This window comes from Equus przewalskii, chromosome 9, assembly GCF_037783145.1.
Source record: "Equus przewalskii isolate Varuska chromosome 9, EquPr2, whole genome shotgun sequence".
Lineage (NCBI taxonomy): Eukaryota > Metazoa > Chordata > Mammalia > Perissodactyla > Equidae > Equus > Equus przewalskii.
Window position 1 is genome coordinate 13,529,665 of NC_091839.1, and position 21,418 is coordinate 13,551,082.

Below are 21,418 nucleotides of genomic sequence, written 5' to 3' on the forward strand. Positions count from 1 at the left end.
AAAATGTCGGGACTCTTTAAAGAACATAGCCACAACACCATTATCACACTAAAATTAATACTTCCTCACTACCATGAAATATTCAGTGTTCAAATTTCTGCAATTATCTCATACTTTTTCTCCTTCCCTTCCCATTTTTCTTTATTCTTTTATTTCTTTCTTTGTTGTCTCCCACCCCCCTTTTTTTTGCAGTAGAGTTTTTCAAATAAAGATCCAAATAAGGGCTTTACTTTTTAATCTGCATTTTCTCCTCAGCACCTGGCTTAGTGCTTGACATATAGTGAATTCTTACTAATGTGTGTTGAATGAATGAATCTTCAGGAATCTATAAAATCTCCTGGTTGGATTGTGTGGCCTGTCATTTGTGGTTGGTTTCTTGGGATGGCTTTGGGTTTCTGACAGCTTTAGTTAGGGATTAACAGGGATGCTGGCTACCATCAGTGCCTGTGAACATTGCTAAAGGTTGGTGGGCAATGAGTGTATCTGTGACTCAGACACTCACAGGCTAGAAGGACGTAGGCCCTTACTTTCTTGTCTCTCTTTTTTGTCGTTAGTCTCTTGTCATCTCACTTTGAGTTTGGACTGACCATGTCTGGCTTTTTTGCTGTTTCTTCAGAACAGGGACCCTGAAGGAGCTCCTTGAGAGCATGAACAGCTTCATATGGCGCTGTGGTAGGCAGAGTTCTGAGATGCTACCCCAAGATTTACCTCTAATCCCAGACTGTGAATATTATGGGATATCATGCCTGCGATTATGTTACGTTGTGTGGTAAAAGGGATTTTGCAGATGTAACTAGGGTTACTAAGCAGTTGACTTTGAGTTTAACAAAAAGAGAGATTATCTGAGTGGGATTAATCTAATCACATAGGCCATTTAAAAGCAGGCAGTTTTTTCTAGTTCATCTCAGAAAGGAAATCAGAGAGACTAGAAGTATGAGAGGGATTCAATTTAGGGGATGCTCTCCATTGCTGAGATGGAGGGGGCCTTGTGGCTAGGACCTGAGAACGTCCTCTAGTAGCTGAGAGCGGTACCTAGCAGAGCAATGGGGACCTCAGTCTAATAACTTCAAGGAACTGAATTCTCTGAGCTAAGAGATGGGTGTCGTTTTAATCCAATAAATTTGTGCTAATTTGTTTTACAAAAATAGAAAATACAGGTGCTTTGTACCTGATGGATTGAATTAGCTGCTCCTTTGTTTATTTTATTTTTGAAAATTCAGAGAAAATTAAAATACATTGAACTGCCTGCAGATCTTAAGTCCACAATTTGGCTTTTGGTAAATGTGTCCACCCACGTAATCACCACCTGCATTGAGATAGAGAACATTTCCATCAGCCCAAAAAGCTGCCTTGTGCACGTTTGCTGTTACTTCCACCTGCTGTGGTGAATTCTAACACCATTAATTACTATTGCCTATTCTTGAGCTTCATGTAAATGGCATCGTATTGTACGTGCTCCTTTGTGTCTGGCTTCTTTTGCACAGCATACTGTTTTAGAGAGTAATCCATCTTGTTTTAGCAGTAATTTGTGCCCTTTTTATTGCTAATTAGTATTGCACTGTATAGATATGCCACCATGTGTTTATCCATTCATATCTTGGGGGATATTTGGGTTGTTTCCCAAATAAACAATATAATAAAAATGTTGTCTGTGGTCTTTGATGTTGTTAAAGTGAACAATGTGAGGATGGTGAAAATACTTTCGAATCTGGCCAACAGATGGATACTGATTTTATTCCGCTTCCAGCGGTCTTGGGTCTGGAGGCACTAATGAAGAGGCCCCAGAGAAATGAGGTGATGAGGAAGGGGAAAGACAGCACACGTTTCAATTGCTGGGAAGTGAAGGAAATGAGATAATAAGTTAATGTTTTTGGCTACTATGAATAATGCTGCTATGAATGTTCGTGTATCACTCTTGGTGTGGATATCTATTTTCATTTCTCTTGGGTAAATACCTAGAAGTGGGATTGCTGAACTGTATAAGCATATTTAACTTTATATGAAAACGCCAAACTCTTTTCCAGAGTGGTTGTGCCATTTTATATTTCCACCATCAAAGTGTAAGAATATCAGTTGTTTCCCATCTCACATCCATCTCATGGGATGTCCTCCCAACTCCCCAGTTTTTCAATCTCCCTGTTTCAGGTCAGTATTTCCTAACATAAAATAAATGTGAGAATCACCTGGAAGTTCTTCAAAATTTACAAGCCCAAGTCTCACTCTAGACATACTGTATTGGCTTCTTCAGGGATGGTTTATAGGTTTATTAAGTATGTTGAAAAAGTTCTCTAGGTAATTCTGATTCATACTCCTAGCTAAAAACCACTGCTTGTAGGCTCAAGTCTTATCTATTATAGCAGAGGTTCTCCATCCTGGATACATGTTAAAAGTATCTGGGAAGCTTTAAAAAATTGCCATTGCCAGGGTTCCACCTCACACCAGTTAAATCAGGATCTGTGTGGGTGAGGCCTGAGTATTAGTTGTTTTTAAAATTTTCCCACTCATTCTAACATGTAGCCATATTTCCCATTGGATTTCTCTCTTCTCTTGTGGCATTTATCCCTTTCTATCTTTGCATTATGATAACTTTTCATGCCTTATTTGCTGTCTTAGGCTTTATGTCCCCTGAGGTAGGGACACTGCCTTTCTCATTTCTGTATCATTCATGGAGTCTAACACTGAGACTTGAGGCACAGCAGGTGCTCAATAGGATTTCATGAACAAAGGAACTGGTCATCAGGAAAAGATTCTCAGTCACAGCTAGGTTGTGTTCTGTGTCTCAGGTTCACATGTTAATGCTACAGAGTCCTCATCCTCCCCCGGGTCGGAGTTGTTGCTTGTGATCACCAGTGTGGGTAACTCCTCTGTGAGAGAACAGGGAGAACATTGCCCTGTTTGGTGTTTGTTTTCAGGCATATCACTGGGACTAGGAATTACACGTGTATATGGGGTGGAGAGGCAGGGATGGGTAAGGAGACAGATCTAATTACAATGGAGGAATTATACTAGAGAGCAGTGGTAAAGAAAGTAAGAAACGTTAGTAAAGAGGAAGAAATGTGAACTTCTCTGGTTGGCCAGGGTAGGCCACTATAGATTCTGAATAGGAGAGTGAACCAGTTTTTAGGAAGGTAATGAGACAGCAGTATGCAAGGCAGATTTCAGGAGAGAGACAGAGACAAGAAGTCAAGCTGTACTTCCAGCAGCAGAGTTGTTGAGAGCCTGGGTTATTAAGGTTTACGGGAATGGAGAGAACAACACGACTGAGAGACATTGAAAAAGAATCAACAGGCTTTAATGATGTATTGAATTGGGGAAACCAAAGAGCAAGGGCTGCAGAAACAGTGGTGTTACTGCGAGAAATGAGCGTGCTGTGGGGCAAAGCTGGTTTAAATGAATATTTTCAGAAGGTAATCGGATATGTGTGTGATGAGTTCTGGGAAGCAGCAGGGGCTAAAGATAGAGATGTAGGAGGCATCTGCAGAGAGGTCCTTGAACTGTGAAAAGAGGGTGGTGAAGGGAGACAAGCAGGGTCTGAGAACTAAATCTGGTGTCGGGGTGCAGTGTATCAGTGGGGATGGGAGGAGGAGAGCGTCCAAGAAGGAAAATGTTGTCTGTGGTCTTTGATGTTGTTAAAGTGAACAATGTGAGGATGGTGAAAATACTTTCGAATCTGGCCAACAGATGGACACTGATTTTATGCCGCTTCCAGCAGTCTTGGGTCTGGAGGCACTAATGAAGAGGCCCCAGAGAAATGAGGTGATGAGGAAGGGGAAAGACAGCACACGTTTCAATTGCTGGGAAGTGAAGGAAATGAGATAATAAGTTAATACTCTGTGGAATAAATAAATGAAGGTTATTCAGGGCAGAAGAGAGCTGACCCTGTGAGAAGGGCAGAACAAAGGAACTGGGGACAAGGAAGATAGAAGGTGCTGGAGAGATTTTTATGTGGCTGAACCTGTGGAGGCTCTTGTGAGGGAAAGCTGTGTTGCTGCATCTGATTCACTGGAGCCCACTGTGCGGGAGGGGTTATTTGTCCCTAAGAAAGAGGCTGAGAGATCTTTACTCATGAAATCATCTTCTTTCTGGGAGGAAGACAGGCAGTTTCTTCCAGGCAGGTTGGGCCTGTGGCCTGTTGGTTCTAGACAGACCCACTTTGTTAGCAGACGTGCAGATGAATTTAGCTAATTCTCTGATCAGTAGATCAAATATCTGTAGACTTAGAAGTAGGCTTACTCTGATGCCCAGTTAAGCAGTTCCTCTTTCTTCTGCCTGTAAAGAAGACATTGTATAAGTAGTATCAACTGTGAGGCAGCATGTTGATGTCTGATATATAATTTTTATTATAAATATAAAGCACAATTTACAAATAATTCAGAAGTGGCCATAGCCAGGTAAAATTAAACAGCACAGAGTAGCATGGATAAGCGGAAGTCCATACAGTGTGTGTCAGGGTTAGAAAACCCTGAAAGAGGTACTGAGCACAGAGAACTCCCAACTATCCCTCTTTGAGGGTGCCTCTTAGACACAGCATGAGATAAAGTAATAAATATTGAATAAAACCTTTCTCTCAACAGCCCCAAAGAGGTTCCATCTGTGCAGAAGAAGGCTGGGTGGGAAGTGCATTTGCTTCTCCTTGTCCTGCCCTTCTTTTTGTCCTAAGACACATTGAGACTCATAGACCCCGTGAGAGAAAACAAATCTCAGAGGCTGTTCGAGAAGCCTAGGGCCCAGTGATAATATTCCTGTGCGTCCTAAGGAGCATCAGCACCAGTGCAGCTTTCTAGGTTGTAAGCAATGCCAATGGCATGAGTCACAGCATTCCCTTCAAGGCGCTCCCACTTCTCGAGGACCAAATGCACCTTAGCAGGGGCCAAGGTTTCCTGAGAAAGGGAGTGAGGCAGACAGACATGCACAGACAGATACATGGGGTAGAATGGAGGCTGGTGATTGGCCTGAGATGCCTGGAAACTGAGTTAGATCCATTTCTAGCCATGAATGAGGAAAACAGCTTCTTCTTTTCTGTTTGGAGCCCCTGACATAAAAGCCTTGAGGAGCTCCTGGCCAAGGGGACTTGAGGGGTTTTGGTGGCTTCTTTCACTTAAAGTAGTTGGATTGGCTTACACAGCTAAGCTAAGTAACAATAACCCCTCTCACGGGGAAGGGGTGTGGGGGGTGGGCATAAGGGGTAAAGGGGCGCATGTATATGGTGACTGACAAATAATAATGTACAAGTGAAATTTCACAATGTTATAAACTATTATGACCTCAATAAAAAACAATCACCCCTCTCACATAAATAAGCAGTTACAAAAATTGAAATGGCAGAATGTCTCAGAGAAAAGGAAAAAAAATCCAATACCCCAAATTGTGCATTCTTTAACAATCACTTAAATAGTCTCTGAAGGGTAGCTCTCTCATTCCCTTCCCAAATTCCCAGCAGATTGTCTCTGTTAACAGCTGATTGCTCCCTAAAGCTGTAACTCCTCCTTCTGTGGACATTTACTTGAATAAAGCCTGTAAAGTTATCGAAAACCTGTGTGCATTTTTCTTTTGCATTTTCCATTAGGAATCACCTACAGACTTTAGCAAATAGTTTTCCTCGTTGCTTCTAGTGGGTTCTCTGAAGACAGGCTTGCCAAAGGGCTTAGGTGGTATTCCAGCCAAGCAGCAAGGTGCTTAGGCCCTGGTACTACAGGTAGACAACACTGACAGTGGACAAAGGTCTAGAATCTCCCAGTTCAGAATTGGTTATATATTTCTTTTCCTGTGTCTGGTGGCTTCCCCCTGGGCTTTGGAGAGATGGGAGAAACTTTTACTTTTAGTTTTTCTCTGTTCTTTTTTGGCACATGCGTTTCAGTGGATAAGAACATATCTCTCAAGGTTATGGCAAATTCAACTTAGGACTGGGGTGGGAAGGTGAGTCTGCTCTGAATAGGTAAATATAAAACAAGTCTAGATCAGGAGAGGAGGAGGGGTGGGAGGTTCTGGCAACTCTCTCCCAAGGTCTTCTTTGCCAAATTTCAAAGAGTAGGAAGGTTGGGTTTCCTACAGATTCCCGGATGCACCTTTTCATTTATTGACACTGAAGGGAGGGGCTGTGACCAGGCAGCCTGGAGGTGCCTCATTTGGAAGTTAAGGGGAGGGGAAGTCTTCTTCCCCTTTTCTCTGAGGGTAAAGGGATCCTTCCAGTAACGGGGATGAGAAGCTTGGAGTAAGTCAGCAGTGCAGTGAACAGGGCAGGATATGTTACTTCTTTTTTACTTCTGAATAAACTGTTTCTGTGGCTGGTGGGGGTGGGGAGGCTGAAGTTGGCTTCTCGGATTCCTGGACATTGAAGTTCAGGGAAGAATATGTAACTTCATCCATCTGAAAGGCATGAGCAGTGGTCAGTTAAATCAGTGTCATAGGTCAGGCCCTCACCGGTCTAGTGTGATTCAGTACCACCTGCTATCACCACTTTGAAACTTTTAGCTTTGGAGAAGGGCTTTTATCACCTATTATTTCTGCTTGCTAACATCCTCTGAATGATCATTGGAAGAGAGAGGTTATGGTATTGTACAAAGGAATATGATGATACAGCAACGATAGTGAACACACTACGAATGCATACAACAATATGGATGAATCTCACAAAACAAGTTTGAGTGAAAGAAGCCAGTTATGGATAAGGATATGCTGTGTCTTTCATTTATGTCAGAGCATAAACAGGCAAAACTAATCTAGTGCATTGGAAGGCCGGATAGTGGTTACTCTTTGGAGGGAAGTAACTGGAGGGATTTTTGTGGGGAGGATGACATGTTTTGTTTCTTGATTTTGGTGCTGCTTACATGGGTATGTTCAACTTGTGAAAATTCATACATCGTTAAAATATACTTATGATTTAAGCACTTTTCAGTGTATATGTGTACACTATTGAAAGGTTAAGATGAGAAAACTATGGTAAAATTATTAAAGGAACTAAGACGTCAGACCCATTGGAATGGAAATTATCCTTTGACAGTAAGAACAGAGTCAGACTGAAGGTAGAATGATTGAGGCCTTCCTTGTGTTGGGCATGGTGCTGGGTGCTTTGCATTTGTATCTCAGTGAATTCCTTCACCTCCTCTTTGAAGTAAGCAGCACGCCCATTCTGAGATGACAAAGCCGAGAATCAGAAAGGTTAAGCTACTTGTCCAATGTCACAGAGCTACTAAGAGTCTCAGCCAGGATTCAAACACAACATGGGGATAATTTGAAAGTCCACATGAGTGTAACGAGGTAGACTCATGGGAGTCCTTACCAACACTGCTTTGTTTGCGGCTGCATCGAGGAACTTCGACCCAAACCTGGTCTCACATTAGTGTCTTCAAGAATAACCCATTCTATACAGAGGTATTTCCATGAGAAAATGAGCCAGTGAAACTGGCTGTGCTTACCTTGTTAGGAGAATTGTCAGAGTGGCCCTGACCTGGGGAAGCAAAAGAAGAGTTACCTATGGAAATACAAAGCTGACTTATGGCCTTAGAATGAGGCTGTACCTAAGATGTTGTGATTTCTAGTTGAAGGAGGTGGCAGGTGTTGGGAGGATGGAGTGGGGAGATGGCCCATGATTTCTTAAGGAATTGTCCTTCCTCAGAATGTGTGGTCCAGACCCAGGGCATTAGTACCAGAGGAGGGGCAGAAGTAGAGCCACAGGAGGCCTCAGTCCACTTCTGAAGATTTTTTCCTGGTCACAACACCTTGATTTTTTCCTTGATGTGTCTCTTAGCAAGAGGTTTCAGTGGCAAGGAGGGGCATTGCGACCCACAGCACCCAGAGCACCACAAGACAGGGAAAGTCTCACCAAAGGAGATGCCCACATCCATAAAGAGGCAGGAGGGGGAAGGAGGAAGGATGAGGAAATGGCTCCTGGAAACAAGTCCATCTTACTCAGGCCTGCCTGGCCTAGGCAGAGTGGGCATCTCTCCTGGGGCTGCGTCCCAGGGGAATCTGCTGTGGCTAGGAAGGGTGTGAGGACTTAGGCCAACTTAAGGTTGGGAAGTGGAGATCCCCTCTAAAAATTCAGAAGGTAGGGAGTGGTGTGGGAATCCAGGATTCCCTGCTAGGACAAGGCACATGGTGGAACACACCAGCTCTCACTGGGTGAGTGGCTTTACTTACTGTGGTTGGAGGCTGAGGGTTTGTGCTCTGTGAGATCATGCTGGACACTTGCCCTAAATAAATATCAGACACTGTGACTGCTATTCCCAAGCATAGGATCTTTGCTCCTTAAATGAGAAGGACACTGTCAGCAGATAATTCCTCAGGCTCCTCAATGTTCATTTATTCCATGGCAGGTACTGCCTTTCCTCTCAGGGCCTCCTTCCTCAGTCTACCCTTGATTCCTTCCAGTGTTTACTCCTTCCCTGTTTGCTGGATGTGCACATTTAGGTCCATTCTTCATCAACTGCTTCTGAGCCTACTTCTACCCTGACACTGTTCCCCTTTTGTAAGTAGATGCTGTTTTTTTTTTTTTTTCCTCACTTTCTTTATTGCCCAAGACGCCTTTGGTTGTTTCTGCTTTTTCTTAGGTTCTCTTCCTGTCTTATCCCTCCCTCCTCCTGCTGCTATGGTCGAGAGAGCACAAGACTCGCTTTCTCCTGTACCTCGTATCATTTCCTCGTTTGTTTTCCTTCTTGCACCTTGGCTTCCCTGACTGGGAGACATAGGAACATAATTGGATCTGCCCCCTCTTAACCAGATGGGGATGGGAATAACCATGCCCAACAGACAGTGGGGTAGAGGAAGAATGAAGACCAGGGAGGAAGAGACCCACAGGAATTAGTGCTGAGAAGCAGAGGTTTAGGAGGGAGGAGGAACAGATGCAGGCCCAGAGACAGTGTTGAAGTCTCCTTCCCTCTCCCAAGCATGGCGGTTAGCCTTGGAGAAAGCAGAACATGAGGAAAGGCCGTCATACCCTCCAGTCTTTCTGATGTACAGAAAGTACACCAGGGCTGCTATCAGAGCGACCCCGGCCAGCACTCCAATCACGATGCCACCAATAGCCCCAGCTGAGAGTCCAGAACTTCCTAGTGTTGGATCATCTGTCATGGAAAGAAAAGAGAAGAATGAGTGAAAGTGACATTATATTACAGTGGAGTTACCCTGGGAAATAACTCTCAACATGGAGTCGTCTCTACTTGTTCCTTCAAGGGATAAATTTTCTGTGGGAAGGTTGCTGTGAGGTGATTAGCTGACTATGTCCTTGCAAATCTTTTCTCTTACTGTATTTCTAAGTTGGTGGTCAGACTTGCCTCAATTTTACCCTGGTCTTTCTGGACTCAGATATTTTTGAAGGCTCTGGAAATGTGAGAAAGGCTGATGGCTCTTTTTGTATGTTATAACTTCCCATGTTTTCATGGTTGCATCTTTCTCTGTGTACCAGGTGTGGCAGCCATGAGTATGTGCCTCTCAGGTCTCTTGTGGTGGGGACTTAACTCACAGATGGTCTGGGCTAGTGCACTCTGAATTCACCATCTCTGTTCACCATCACCATTCAATGCACAGTGACCACCCTTCCCACAGGCTCCCGGCCAGGATATGAAAGCAATCCCAATTCTGTGAGAAACGATTTTCCTCTGATGGGTGACTTTAGCTCAAGGACTCCCTGTCAGCCTTGTAGACACTCTCTTGGAGCTGCACTGCAAGCTAAAGCTTCCTTCCTTCTCTTTCTCCTTCACAGGGATCAGATCTGCACCGTGGTCTGAGGAATCTCCCATGCTCTTCCCACTCCCATCCTACTTTCCCTCACAGGCATTTTTCCCAATAAATATCTTGTATGTCTAATCTCATCTCGGCTGCATCTCAGGGGATAAAAACTAACATACTAGGCTGAAACTTTGCATTCAACTCCTTTTTTTCCTTTCCAGTATTGATTCAGTAACCATGTCTTAATGTTTTTTTCTGTAATGCCCTCCTGTATATAATGGCTTTTATATCTGTGTCTTCTTTTTTATTTCTCTTGCCTTCACCAGTCAATTCAATGCTGATGATTAATATTAACGTTAGCTACTATAATGGGGTAGTTACTCTGTGCCAGGCTCTGTGCTATATACTTTACATCTCATTTGATTCATATAATAACCCTGTCAGATAGACATTATTTCCCTTTTATAGATGAAAAACCTGAGGCTTACAATGGTGAACAATTTACCCACCATCATATGGCCAGTAAAAGGTGGATCTGGGATTTGACCCTAGGGCTTTCTGATTTCATAGGGTCTAATGATAATAGTAGTAATAAGAGTAGCTAACACTTATGGAACATTTTCTCTGTGTGTGGCATTTTCTGAAGGGTTTAATTGATTATTACATTAAATCTTTAAAATAATAACATTAAGCAAATACTCTTATTGCAATTTTCACTTGAGGAATATGAGGCTTAGAGAACTTAGGAATCTTGTGCAAGAAATTGGTAATTGTAAATGCCTAGATTAAAAAAGCAGAAAGATCTAAAATCAACAACATAATTTTACGTATAAGGAACTAAAAAAAGGACAAACTAAACTCAAAGCTAGCATAAGGAAGGAAATAACAAAGATTATAGTGGAGATAAATAAAGTAGAGAATGGGAAAATAATAAAGAAAAAATCAATAAAACAAAGTTGGTTCTTCAAAAATGATTAACAAAATTGACAAATCTTTAACTAGATTGACTAAGAAAAAAGAGAGAAGATTCAAATTACTAAAATAAAATTCAAATTACTAAAAGAAATGAAAGTGGGGAAATTACTATCAATTCTACAGAAGTAATACGAATTTTAAGAGTACTGTGAATAATATGCCAACAAATTGGATAATCTAGATGAAATGGACAACTTCCTAGAGGAAACAAAACTTACCAAGATAGAATCACGTAGAAATAGAAAATATGTATAGACCTATAACTAGTAAAGAGATTGAATTAGTAAAAGCATTCAACAAAATTCAACATCCTTTCATGATAAAAATACTCAAAGTAGGGATAGAAGGAAACCATCTCAACATTACACAGGCCATATATGAAAAACCCACAGCTAACATCATACTTAATGGTAAAAGACTGAAAGTTTTTTCTCTAAGATCAGGAGCAAGACAAGGATGCCTGCTTTTGCCACTTCTATTCAAAATAGTACTGGAAGTTCTAGCCAGAGAAGTTAGGCAAGAAAAAGAAATAAAAGGCATCCAAATTGAAAGAAGTAGTAAGATGATCTTTGTTTACAAATGACAAGCACTTACATGTAAAACACTGAAGATCCCACAAAAAACTGTTAGAACTGATAAATAAATTCATGCAAAGTTGCAGGATACTACATCATCATGCAAAAACTAGTTGTGTTTCTATACACTAACAATAAACAACCTGAAAAGGAAATTAAGAAAACATTCCATTTACAACAGCATCAAAAAATATTTAGGAATCAATTTAATCACAGAGTTGAAAGACTTGTAAACTGGAAAACCATAAAACATTGCTGAAAGAAAAAAAAAACATAAATAAATGGAAAGGCAAACCGTGTACATGGAGTAGAAGACTAAATATTCTAAGATGCTGATACCACCCAAAGTGATCTACAGATTCAGTGCAATCCCAATCAAAGTCCCAAAGATATTTTTTTGCAGAAATAGAAAAATCCATCCTAAAATTCATGGGGAATTTCAAGGGACCCCAAATATCCAAAACAATCTCAAAAAAGAACAAAGTTGGAGGACTCACACTTCATGATTTCAAAGTTTACTACAAAGCTATGGTAATCAAAACAGTGTGGTACTAGCATAAAGAAAGACATATAGATCAATGGAATAGAATGGAGAGCCCAGGAAAAAACTCTTGCATATATTGTCTAGTGATTTTTGAGAAGGGTGCCAAGACCATTCAATGGGGAAGGGTTTTTTCAACAAATGGTTTTGGGAAAAGTAGATATCCATGCGAAAGAATGAAGTTGAACCCTTACTTAACACCACATGCAAAAAATTAGCAGAAAATGGATCAAAGACCTAAATGTGAAAGCTAAAACTATAAAAACTCTTAGAAGAAAACGTAGAGTGAAAGCTTCATGAATTTGGATTTGGCAATGATTTCTTAGATATGAAAGCAAAGGCAAAGGCAACAAAAGAAAAAATAGATAAATTTGACTTCGCCAAAATTAAAAACTTTTGTGCATCAAAGAACACTTACAACAAAGTGAAAAGACAACTCACAGAGTGGGAGAAATATTTGCAAATCATATATCTGATAAGGGATTAACATCCAGAATATATAGAGAACTTCAACTCAACAAGAACCAAAAACCCAATAGAAAAATGGACAAAGGACTTAAATAGACATTTCCTAAAAGAAGACATATAAATGACCAAGAGGCACAGGAAAAGATGCTCAGCATCACTAATCATTAGGGAAATGCAAATCAAAACCACAATGAGATACCACCTCATACCCAGTAGGTTGGCTATTATATATATATAAAAAAAGACAGAAAACAAGTCTTGGCAAGGATGTGCAGAAACGGAAATTTCTGTGCATTGCTGGTGGGATGTAAAATGGTGCAGCCACTGTGCAAAATAGTATGGCAGTTCATCAAAAAATTGAACATAGAATTGCCTCTTAATCCAGCAATTCCACTTCTGGGTATTTTCCCCTAAGAAGTGAAAGCAGGGATTTGAACAGTATGTGTACACCTATGTTCATAGCAGCATTATTCACAATGACCAATAGGGGGGAACAATCCAGAATTTTACAGATGGATGAATGATAAGCAAAATGTGACAAACACATACAAGGGAATATTGTTCAGCCTTTAAAAGGAATGAAATTCTGATGTACACTACAACATGGATGGAGCCTTGAAGACATTTATGCTAAGTGAAATAAGCAAGACACAAAAAGGACAAATATCATGTGATTCCACTTATATGAGGAACCTAGAATAATCAAATTCATAGACTCAGAAAGTAGAATGGTGGTTATGAGCGGCTGAAGTAGGGAGTAGGGAGTTATTGTTTATTGGGAACAGAGTTTTAGTAAGATAAGAGGACAAGTTTTGGAAATGGATAGTGCTGATGGCTGCACAACAATATGAATGTACTAAAGCAATGGAACTGTACACTTAAAAATGGTTAAAATGGTAAATCTTATGTATATTTTATCACATTAAAAAATGGTAACAGAAGAAACCCAGAATCTTGTGTAAGATCACACTGTACATGCCAGACTCATGATAAGAAACTTAGTATATCTGATTCAGAGACTGAGCTCTTAACCACTTTGCCATTCCATTTACTATAATGGTCTCTTGGTTTATATTCTAGCCCCTGTGACTTTGGTCCACTTTGCACCACATTGATAGAGTCATCCATCAACCCAGAAAAATGCGGGATGGGGCAATTGGTCACTTACATTTCACATCCAGTCTGAGGAGGTCGCTTTTGCTGGCACTGACCAGGTTGGAGACCTCACACTGATAATCCCCCGCATCCTCCCTCCTGATGGGGTCTATGGTGAGGGTGCTGTTGTCCTGGGACAGCTTCATCCTCTCTGTGAGCTGTAGACTCTGGTTATTAAAGAACCACTGGATGGAGATCCCAGTGTCATTTGTGAGGCAGGTCAGGACCACAGGGTCCTGATGTTCTGTGACTGTGGTGTTGCTGGCTTGGATGGAGGGTTGTGCCACGGGCTCTGTGGAGAAACAGAGGAGGTGACTGACTGAGAGTGGGCCTGGGACCTCGCTCCTTCCTCAGAGATTTCAGCCAGTTCTCAGATCCCACAGTGAGTTCTGTAAAGGTGACTGTGACCGCTGCAGAAGAACAACTGTCTTTGTTCATGTGACGATCTGTATGGAGAGGGCTGCATCTCCTCCTTTAATCCAAGGTCACCTTAGGATAACCCCTGACCAGTTCTCCTGGACATCTCCCTAGCATCAGCACCAGGAACCTCTTCTCAGCCCACGTGTCCAGCATCCTCATCATCAGCTGGAATTTTTTCCCCATTGGATTTTGTGTGACCATTTGCTAGAGCTTTCTGTGACTATGAATGATCAGGCCCCCTCTCTAGTACGTAGCTTTACGTAGAGAAGGGAAAGCATTTCCTTTTTGTTAATAGTTTATTAGAGAATGAGTATGGCCCAGCCAGTCTTCATGACCTTAGGACCTGGAAAAGTTCCAATATAAAGGATTTCTCAATCTGCATACGACTTTTACTTCCTGGCCTGTAGTCTCAATATCACAGAGAAGAGAATCTCTAGAGACAAGTGGTCACAGTTTTAATAAAAGGCTGGTACTCTTAGCCCTCTCTGTAAATTATAAACTTTTTGGCACTGCTCCTTCTGTCCCATGAAGGGACTTCATGGATGAATCTACCTATTTTTCCAGGTATGCACCATTATTCACTGTTCTCCTTTGGTATACATATGTGCTGGTGTCACACAGTGTCATACAGCTGGTGACTTCAGAAATAGGACACAGCTCAGAGGAGTCTGAACCAAGGTTTGCTCTTTCCCAATTTCCCTGCAGCCTGGTCTGAGAAAGGCTCTGGTGTCGATTGGCAGCACAGTTTGGCCAGACTGAAGTCAGGCCACCCATGTACTTTCTCTACATGCCCCATATCCCACCACAGATGGCATCAGAGCAGTCAGTCATAAGGCAAGCCTGGAGCAGAAGGATCTTCTTCCTTCTCCCTCTGTGAAACACCCTTCATTGTATGGGGCTTTGTAGGGCTGAGAAAACCCCCTCCCCACATTCCAGGCTGGACCCACATCTGCCCTGGGAAATCAGAGAATAAGGGGAGGAAGCGTCTCCAGAGATGTAGTGGAAGGGTTCAGATTTGGGATTTGCTTGCGTCCGTGGACACAGGATAGGAAATAACTTCTCCCAGGCTCTTTTCTGAAAACTAGACAGACTCGATCCAGAGCCTCATGTTGATGGTCCAGGGAGCCACTTACCAGAGACTGTGATAGTCTTGACTGTGGTCCTATTGAGGCCAGTGACAGAGTTATGAACGAGGCAGGCATAGGATCCACTATCATTCGCACTGATGTTGGGGATAAAGAGCTCCTGTGTGGATTGCTGGGGCCTCCCATTGATAAGCCAAGAATACTGTGCGGGTGGGTTAGAGGCCGCGTGGCAGGAGAGGCTGAGGTTTGCCCCTGGATGGTAATAGGAGTCTGAGGGGGAAATGATGGGGGTGTCCGGGCCATCTGGAGCAAACAGAATAAAGCCACATGTGATGTAATCATGGGGAAGGAGAAGCTCCTGGTATATTCAAGGGCCACAGTGTCCCTCTGAGCTGGGTCGTAACCTTGTTTAAAAAGTCCCAACCCTGACCCCTCTGTGTTCGCTCATCCTGAGTCTGAGACATTAACCTGTTTCTCCCATCACAGGTTGTTGACCCTGAGCCTCAAGACAGGAGCAGACTGTCCTCTCCTAGTCTTGTCTCAAGGATGGGCCTGCCCAGATTTACCTGAGACGGGAAGCCATGGCCAGCCTAGTGTCCAGGGGTGAGGGTCTGTGTACTTGGACTCGAGAGGGATGGATGTGGCCTGGCCTCTGGCACTGTGTATTTGGGCAGGCAGCCTGGGTCAGGTAGGGACAGAAGTTACTCACAGAGAACATTGAGGTAGAATGGGTCACTGCGACGGGCACTCACTGGGTTCCGGGTTTCACACTCATAGGGTCCTGTGTCATTTCTTGTGATATGAAGTAAAGTGAGAGTCCTCTTGTCCAGGGACAGCTCCAGCCAAGTGCTGTCCAGGAGGCTCTGATTGTTGATCGACCACAGGTAGGTGGTGTCCTGAGTCTCAGGTTCACATGTTAACACTACAGGGTCCTTGTGCTCCATGGGGTTGGAGTTGTTGCATGTGATGTTGGGTTTGTTTAACTCCGCTGTATAGATAACAGAGAATACTGCCTTGTTGGTACCTTTGATTCCTCCAACGTCAGCTTCAATCAGAGTTGGCATCTCTCACTTCTCAGCCAACCCAAGTCCTTAAAAGAATAAGGCAGGCCTATGTATATCAAGACAAATGCATGAGGATCTGAGCACTCAGAGAATGTAAGGCTGCCTGCTCTATGTCTGGGGGAAAACACAGACTTTCCCAAGTCAAATAAGCATCAGGGTTGGTCATGAAATTCACAGAACTGGGTCAGAGACCACCCAGCACTTCTGCTGGCTCTTCACTGACCAGCTAACTGTCTGACCAACCTTGGGATCCTCACCTGGAAACTGTGGGTGCTGAGGTCCTTTCTATTACACAGACCTACATCGCCTAGCGTAGAAGTGTTTTCCCTGAGGCCTTGCTTTCCAGGGTTGTCCTAGAGGTGGGTAGTGATGGGCCTTCCTATGGTTCTTAAACCCAGAGAGGATTGAACATCATAGTCTGGGAGACCAGGGAGACCAGGAGCAAGCCTAGAGGTCAGCTCAACACTCAAGATGCAGGGCCATGAAGTGGGGCAGGTCTGCCCAGGTGTTCCATGGTGACTGGCATGAGACAGTGACTCCATAAAGGCTAGAGCAGAGTGAAGACTAGAAATGATCCAGAAAAGAGTGAGGGGGACAGGGGGGAGCTGGCTGGATTTGGCAGCAGAGCCATCTGCTCTGCCCTTGGTCTTTAAGGTCTCTTCTCCCACAGCAGAGGGCAGTGAAGACCATGTTGATCTTTCCTGAAATATAAGTGGATGTTTTCAAATGCAGAAGGGGTGACTGGTGAAAGGCACGGGGTGGGGGTGGGGGATGGAATCTAGCCCTTATGGATTATTTGTAAACACAGTTATGAGACAGAAATCTGAGGAGAAGTTAAATTGTTTCCATATTGAAAATTAATATTAATGCCCCGAAGATCTAAGACCAGTTTCTGGAGGAATATCTCTCTAGAAAGCACTAAAGATCATAGACTAAATTCTGCAGTCCAACCAGGATCACATTATGATTAAAGGAAGATGCTAAAGGGGGTTTGAAATCAGTGGCTCCCTGGATAGATAGAGAGATGAGTCTGTTAAGAGAATTGATCAGGGGGCAATTCTGAGGTGTCTCTGTTATATAACGGAAGGAATGCTACTGAATTAGTCAAAATGATATGTGTTAAATTTAGGAAAGAGGACCCTATCACCAGTTTCTATGGACAGTCAGGCTAAATGGGAAGGAGGTCTAACAATTGCATGTAGTTTTCTTTGAACCTCAGGAAATGCAAGTTTGATCAAATTCATCCAAATTGAGCAGCATCTAAGTGAAAGGGCAGTGACTGGTAGATCTCACCATCTGTGAGCATCCCACCCTGTGGTAAAGGTGTCATCATGAGGACCTATGTGTGTGAAACAGGCAGCAAACCAGTCAGACAGTGCAGGGTCTGGCCAGCCCCACCTTGGGAAGTTCTCAGGAACCACTGGAAGAATGGGAGCCTCACGAGGATGAGGATGTGAGTCAGGAGTCAGAGTGGTGAAATGAGCCTGTGAGCTTTTGGGGACCGCAGACCTGTCCGTCTGCCTTTGACTCCCTAGTTGAGTCACAAAGAGTAGATTGAGGGGTAACATGTCTCGGTCACCTGGCGTGTTCCACTTGTTGACATCAAGGAGGGAAAGATCCCTGAATGGGGGCAAAGCAGAAGCTAGTTCTCTTGGTGACCTGGGGGAACTAGCTTGTGATGGATCCTCAAGGGGCTGCTGTTCCCACTGATTTCTGTGTGCTTTACTGTTGCCCAGGAGTCTGGGCCTGACCATAGGTGTTAGCAGAAGAATCTGAGGAAGGCTTAAGAGTGGGGGAAGCTGTGCAGTTCCAGCTGGAATGAAGCAGGTGGAAGATGAGGGACATGGAAGGAAGTGAGAGAGCCAGACACATCAAAGGTTGTGAGCAGTGGGGTTTACAAGTGACTTCAAAGATCCCAGAGACCAAGAGCCTGTGGCTACCCCAGGAGCAGGACCAGAATAGCCCAGAAAACCTTCCCATGCTGAGCAGCCCCACAGTCATCATGATACCCTCCTCTCAGAGAGGCCTTAGGGACTAGTGGTCAGAGGGATGGAACATGGGTCTCAGCCCCTGGGGAGATAGGGAACAGTATCACCATAACCTCTTAGGACTCTGCATCCAGGTTTCAGTCTGTGAAGAGATAATGGATCGTTCATTCATTCATTCACCATTCATTCTCTCCCTCCTTCATGAGAGAGCAATTGAGTTGTTGGGACTTGTGCTGGCTGCAGGCGTAGAGTGGCAATGAGAAAGCAAAGCCCTTTCCTTTATACTCCAGTGGGAGAGACACCAACACATAAGGAAACAAATAAGTGATATCAAGTCCTGTGCAGGGAGAGTATGGATTGGTCACCTGAGGGGGAGGCCTGGACATTCCTGGCACTGACTCTGATTGTTGGTGAGGGTAATTTAGTTCTTGAGTAAAAACAGGTTAAATCTCCATTTACTGTCACTCCTCAGACCAGAAAATCTACTTTGAGCTGTGGATGCCTAAGAAAAAGGGATCTGATCCAACCGTTGGTCTTGGGGTCCATAGACACTTAATAAGGCCCCTGGGGTGGTGGAGAGGTCAGGGCTGTGGTTGCACAAAGATCTCGCCATGCCTCTGATCTGATGTTCATGGTTTGTGGCCCTGATTCAATGCTTATATCTCTTTGTGCCTCAGTTTACCCTGAATAAAATCAGGTAAATGGTCTCTAGATTACCAGGTTGTCTGTGAGTTAACCTTAAAGTATCCCCAAATACCTGACCTAAAGCTTAGTATTGAGGACCTGCCTAAATAAAGGCAACTACATGCTATTTGCATTCATGAGAGAGAGCTCTCTGGGCCTTATCCCTGGTGGATGAGCAGCTGCCAGGAGGCTCTTCTCTCTTCTGTTCCTCCCTGGTGATGCTGACCATCCTTTGGAGTCCCCTATACCTCCAGGGCACGTGGCTAATGGCATGGGGACCTTGTCCATCTGTGCTCTCCCTGCCAAGTCTCAGGTGAAGGATCAGGCTCTGTCCCCCACCAGATGTGGCTCTTAGGGCCGAGCCCTGGCTGGTGACTGTCTCAGGAGCCTCAGGACTCAGGCAGCTAGGAAATCATTGCTTCCAGAAAGTCCTGCCCAGGAAGCCAAAATCCAACCCCGGCATAGGCTCCCCAGGGTCACTGGAGTCAGGAGCACTGGGACAGGGATCTGGGCAGGGGCTTCCCAGGGCTGAGCTGCTCTGTGAGAATCTCAGGGCCCCCCACAGACCCGGCTGTGACCGAGCCCTGCAGGATCTGCCACAGAGTCATGTTCACAGGGAGGGGCCCAGGGGGCTGGACTGAGACTGACCTTCCTCTGCTGAGTTACTCCCATCAGACTGTCCTTCTCTCTGCAGGGAATATCTGCAAGGGCTGCATTCTGGGAAAGGATTTCTGATCTTATGAAGTTTGTCTCCACTATGTGAGCCTGCACTAAAAGCTTAAACCTCAACCTGAGACATAATGCAGAGGGAGATATAGGCATAGCCCATGGCTGTCAATCCTGCATGTATGAAGTAGAATCACCCCACCCAACAGCCAGAGGTCAGACAGGAATCACTCACGGTATACGCGGAGCTGTCCAGTTCCTACTTCACCTTGATAACTTGTATTTATGACTTGTAGGGTGTAGTATCCTGTGTCCTCCTGGGTGACATTCCGGAACAGCAGGGATCCATTAGAGTATATTGTCTCTCGACCACTGTATACAGGCCCTGGGGTAATTTCTACTGGGCCTATCTTATATGATGCAATTTGTTGATGGTGATCTACTTTGTCCCCTTTGTACCAGCCATAGGCTGCAAGATTCCCAGGCAGATTACGGACAAGGAAAATAACATCCTTCCCTTCAGCAACATTGGTTGGCATCGATTCAATAGTGAGTTGGGCAGTGGTGGGTGGGTTCCAGAAGGTTGAGAGTAAGACTAGGAGGAAAGAGAGAGAGATCAATCAATATTTGGACCTATGTATTGGGATGGAAAGATGAGGCCCTGGGTCCTGACTGGTCTCTTCCTCTCTTAGACTTGGAGTGTGTGTGTGTTGTATGTGCACGCATGTGTGTGTATGGATGTGCGTGTGTATCTCCTACTGGTCAAGGTCAGCAGCATGACCACCATTACTTCAGCCCCTTTGATCTTGTTATTTCCTCTGTTCCCATTACTCTTCCCCAGGTGTCTGCTCAGCTCACTCCCTCCCTGCCCTCAGCGCCCTGCTCACTCTCAGGGGCATCCTTGGGAGATGCCTTCCCTATCACCTGCTCTAAAGACCCTCTGTCTTCACTTTCTGACCTTTCCCTGCTCTGTTCCCTTCATGACACTTGTCAGTTCCTGACATCACATTCTAGATCTCTTTGCTCATTTGTCTTCCTCCCCATGGATTGTGAGCTTCATCAAGACAGGGACTTGTCTGATCTTGTTGTTCTCCCAGTGCCTGGAACAGGCTGCAAACACCTGTGGATGAATGAATGAGTGTCCCAGGGCCCTCCATGTCCTGGTGTTTATGTGCTATTTTCTACAGCTGCCGGGCAAAGACAATGTTTAGTTCCCCTGCTTAAGTATTTTTTTCCCCTGTCAGCAATTGTGATCATTGTCATCAGTTTCCAGAATTTCTTGTTCAGAGATGATTAACTCATAGAACATACAGCAATTGAGGTTTTCCTGCCCTTCACGAATTCCAGTTCCCTTAGATTTTCCTGTTGCTGAGTTCCCTCCCCCACCCTACTCTGCTCCTGGGTCCTCTCTCCTTAGGTCCAAACAGAAACCGTCTGTCTCCTCTCAACTCCTATCCTCCTAGGAGACCCCAGCCGGTCTCTTTTCTTCCATCCCCCTGCCCACCCTCAGGGAACTGCCCCTTCTCACCAGCCAGCAGGAGCCCCTGCCAGGGGACACACCCTTTGCCGGCAGGGGCTGTTGGGAGTTCCATGGTGTCTGCTGCCTGCTCTGTCCCTCCCTCCGAGAGAAGAGCCTGGGCTCCAGAAACGCTCACAAGCACTGCTGCTCCTGAAGCCTCAGCTCTGCTGTCCTTCCTCCCTCTGCGCTGAGCCTCCTCCTGGGGCAAGGAAGCTTTTTGGGTCACATGGGCTGGGGGCGGAGTCTCTGACCAGGACCCTCCCCCTCTTTCCTCTCATTCCTGCCTCCTTTATCCATACTTTCTCTTTCCTTTCTATCTATTTCTGTTTTCTGGGAACTGCTGCGGTCTCTGCCTTCTTTAGCAGTGATTGTCCCGCCCCCTAACAGACGTTTCTGTTTGGACAAGCACAAGCCTGGGACGTTGGTGCCCTGGGCAGTCCCCACAAGCTCCTGGTCTGTGTGCACAGTCAGCTTCCCCCGCCGCCCTCTCTCATCCACATCTGGCTTTTTTTCTTCAGAGCAGAAGCCCAGGAGCTACATCAGGAACTCTTGTCACAGGGATGTCACCCCTGCTGTGCATTGGAATCACCTGTGGAACTTTATAAAGATGGT

The 21,418-nt window shown here is 44.4% G+C and overlaps 1 protein-coding gene across 1 annotated transcript; it reads right to left on the minus strand.

The window, feature by feature from the left end:
- Nucleotides 1-4,316: 4,316 nt before the first annotated feature.
- Nucleotides 4,317-21,028, minus strand: LOC103540396 (cell adhesion molecule CEACAM1-like). Its single transcript, XM_008506962.2, is given in 10 exon segments — nt 4,317-6,293; nt 6,295-6,366; nt 7,416-7,447; nt 8,140-8,192; nt 8,936-9,062; nt 13,394-13,672; nt 14,934-15,188; nt 15,595-15,873; nt 19,523-19,882; nt 20,816-21,028. Coding segments are annotated over 10 exon segments (1,557 nt in total). The 5' UTR covers nt 20,880-21,028; the 3' UTR covers nt 4,317-6,257.
- Nucleotides 21,029-21,418: the final 390 nt, after the last annotated feature.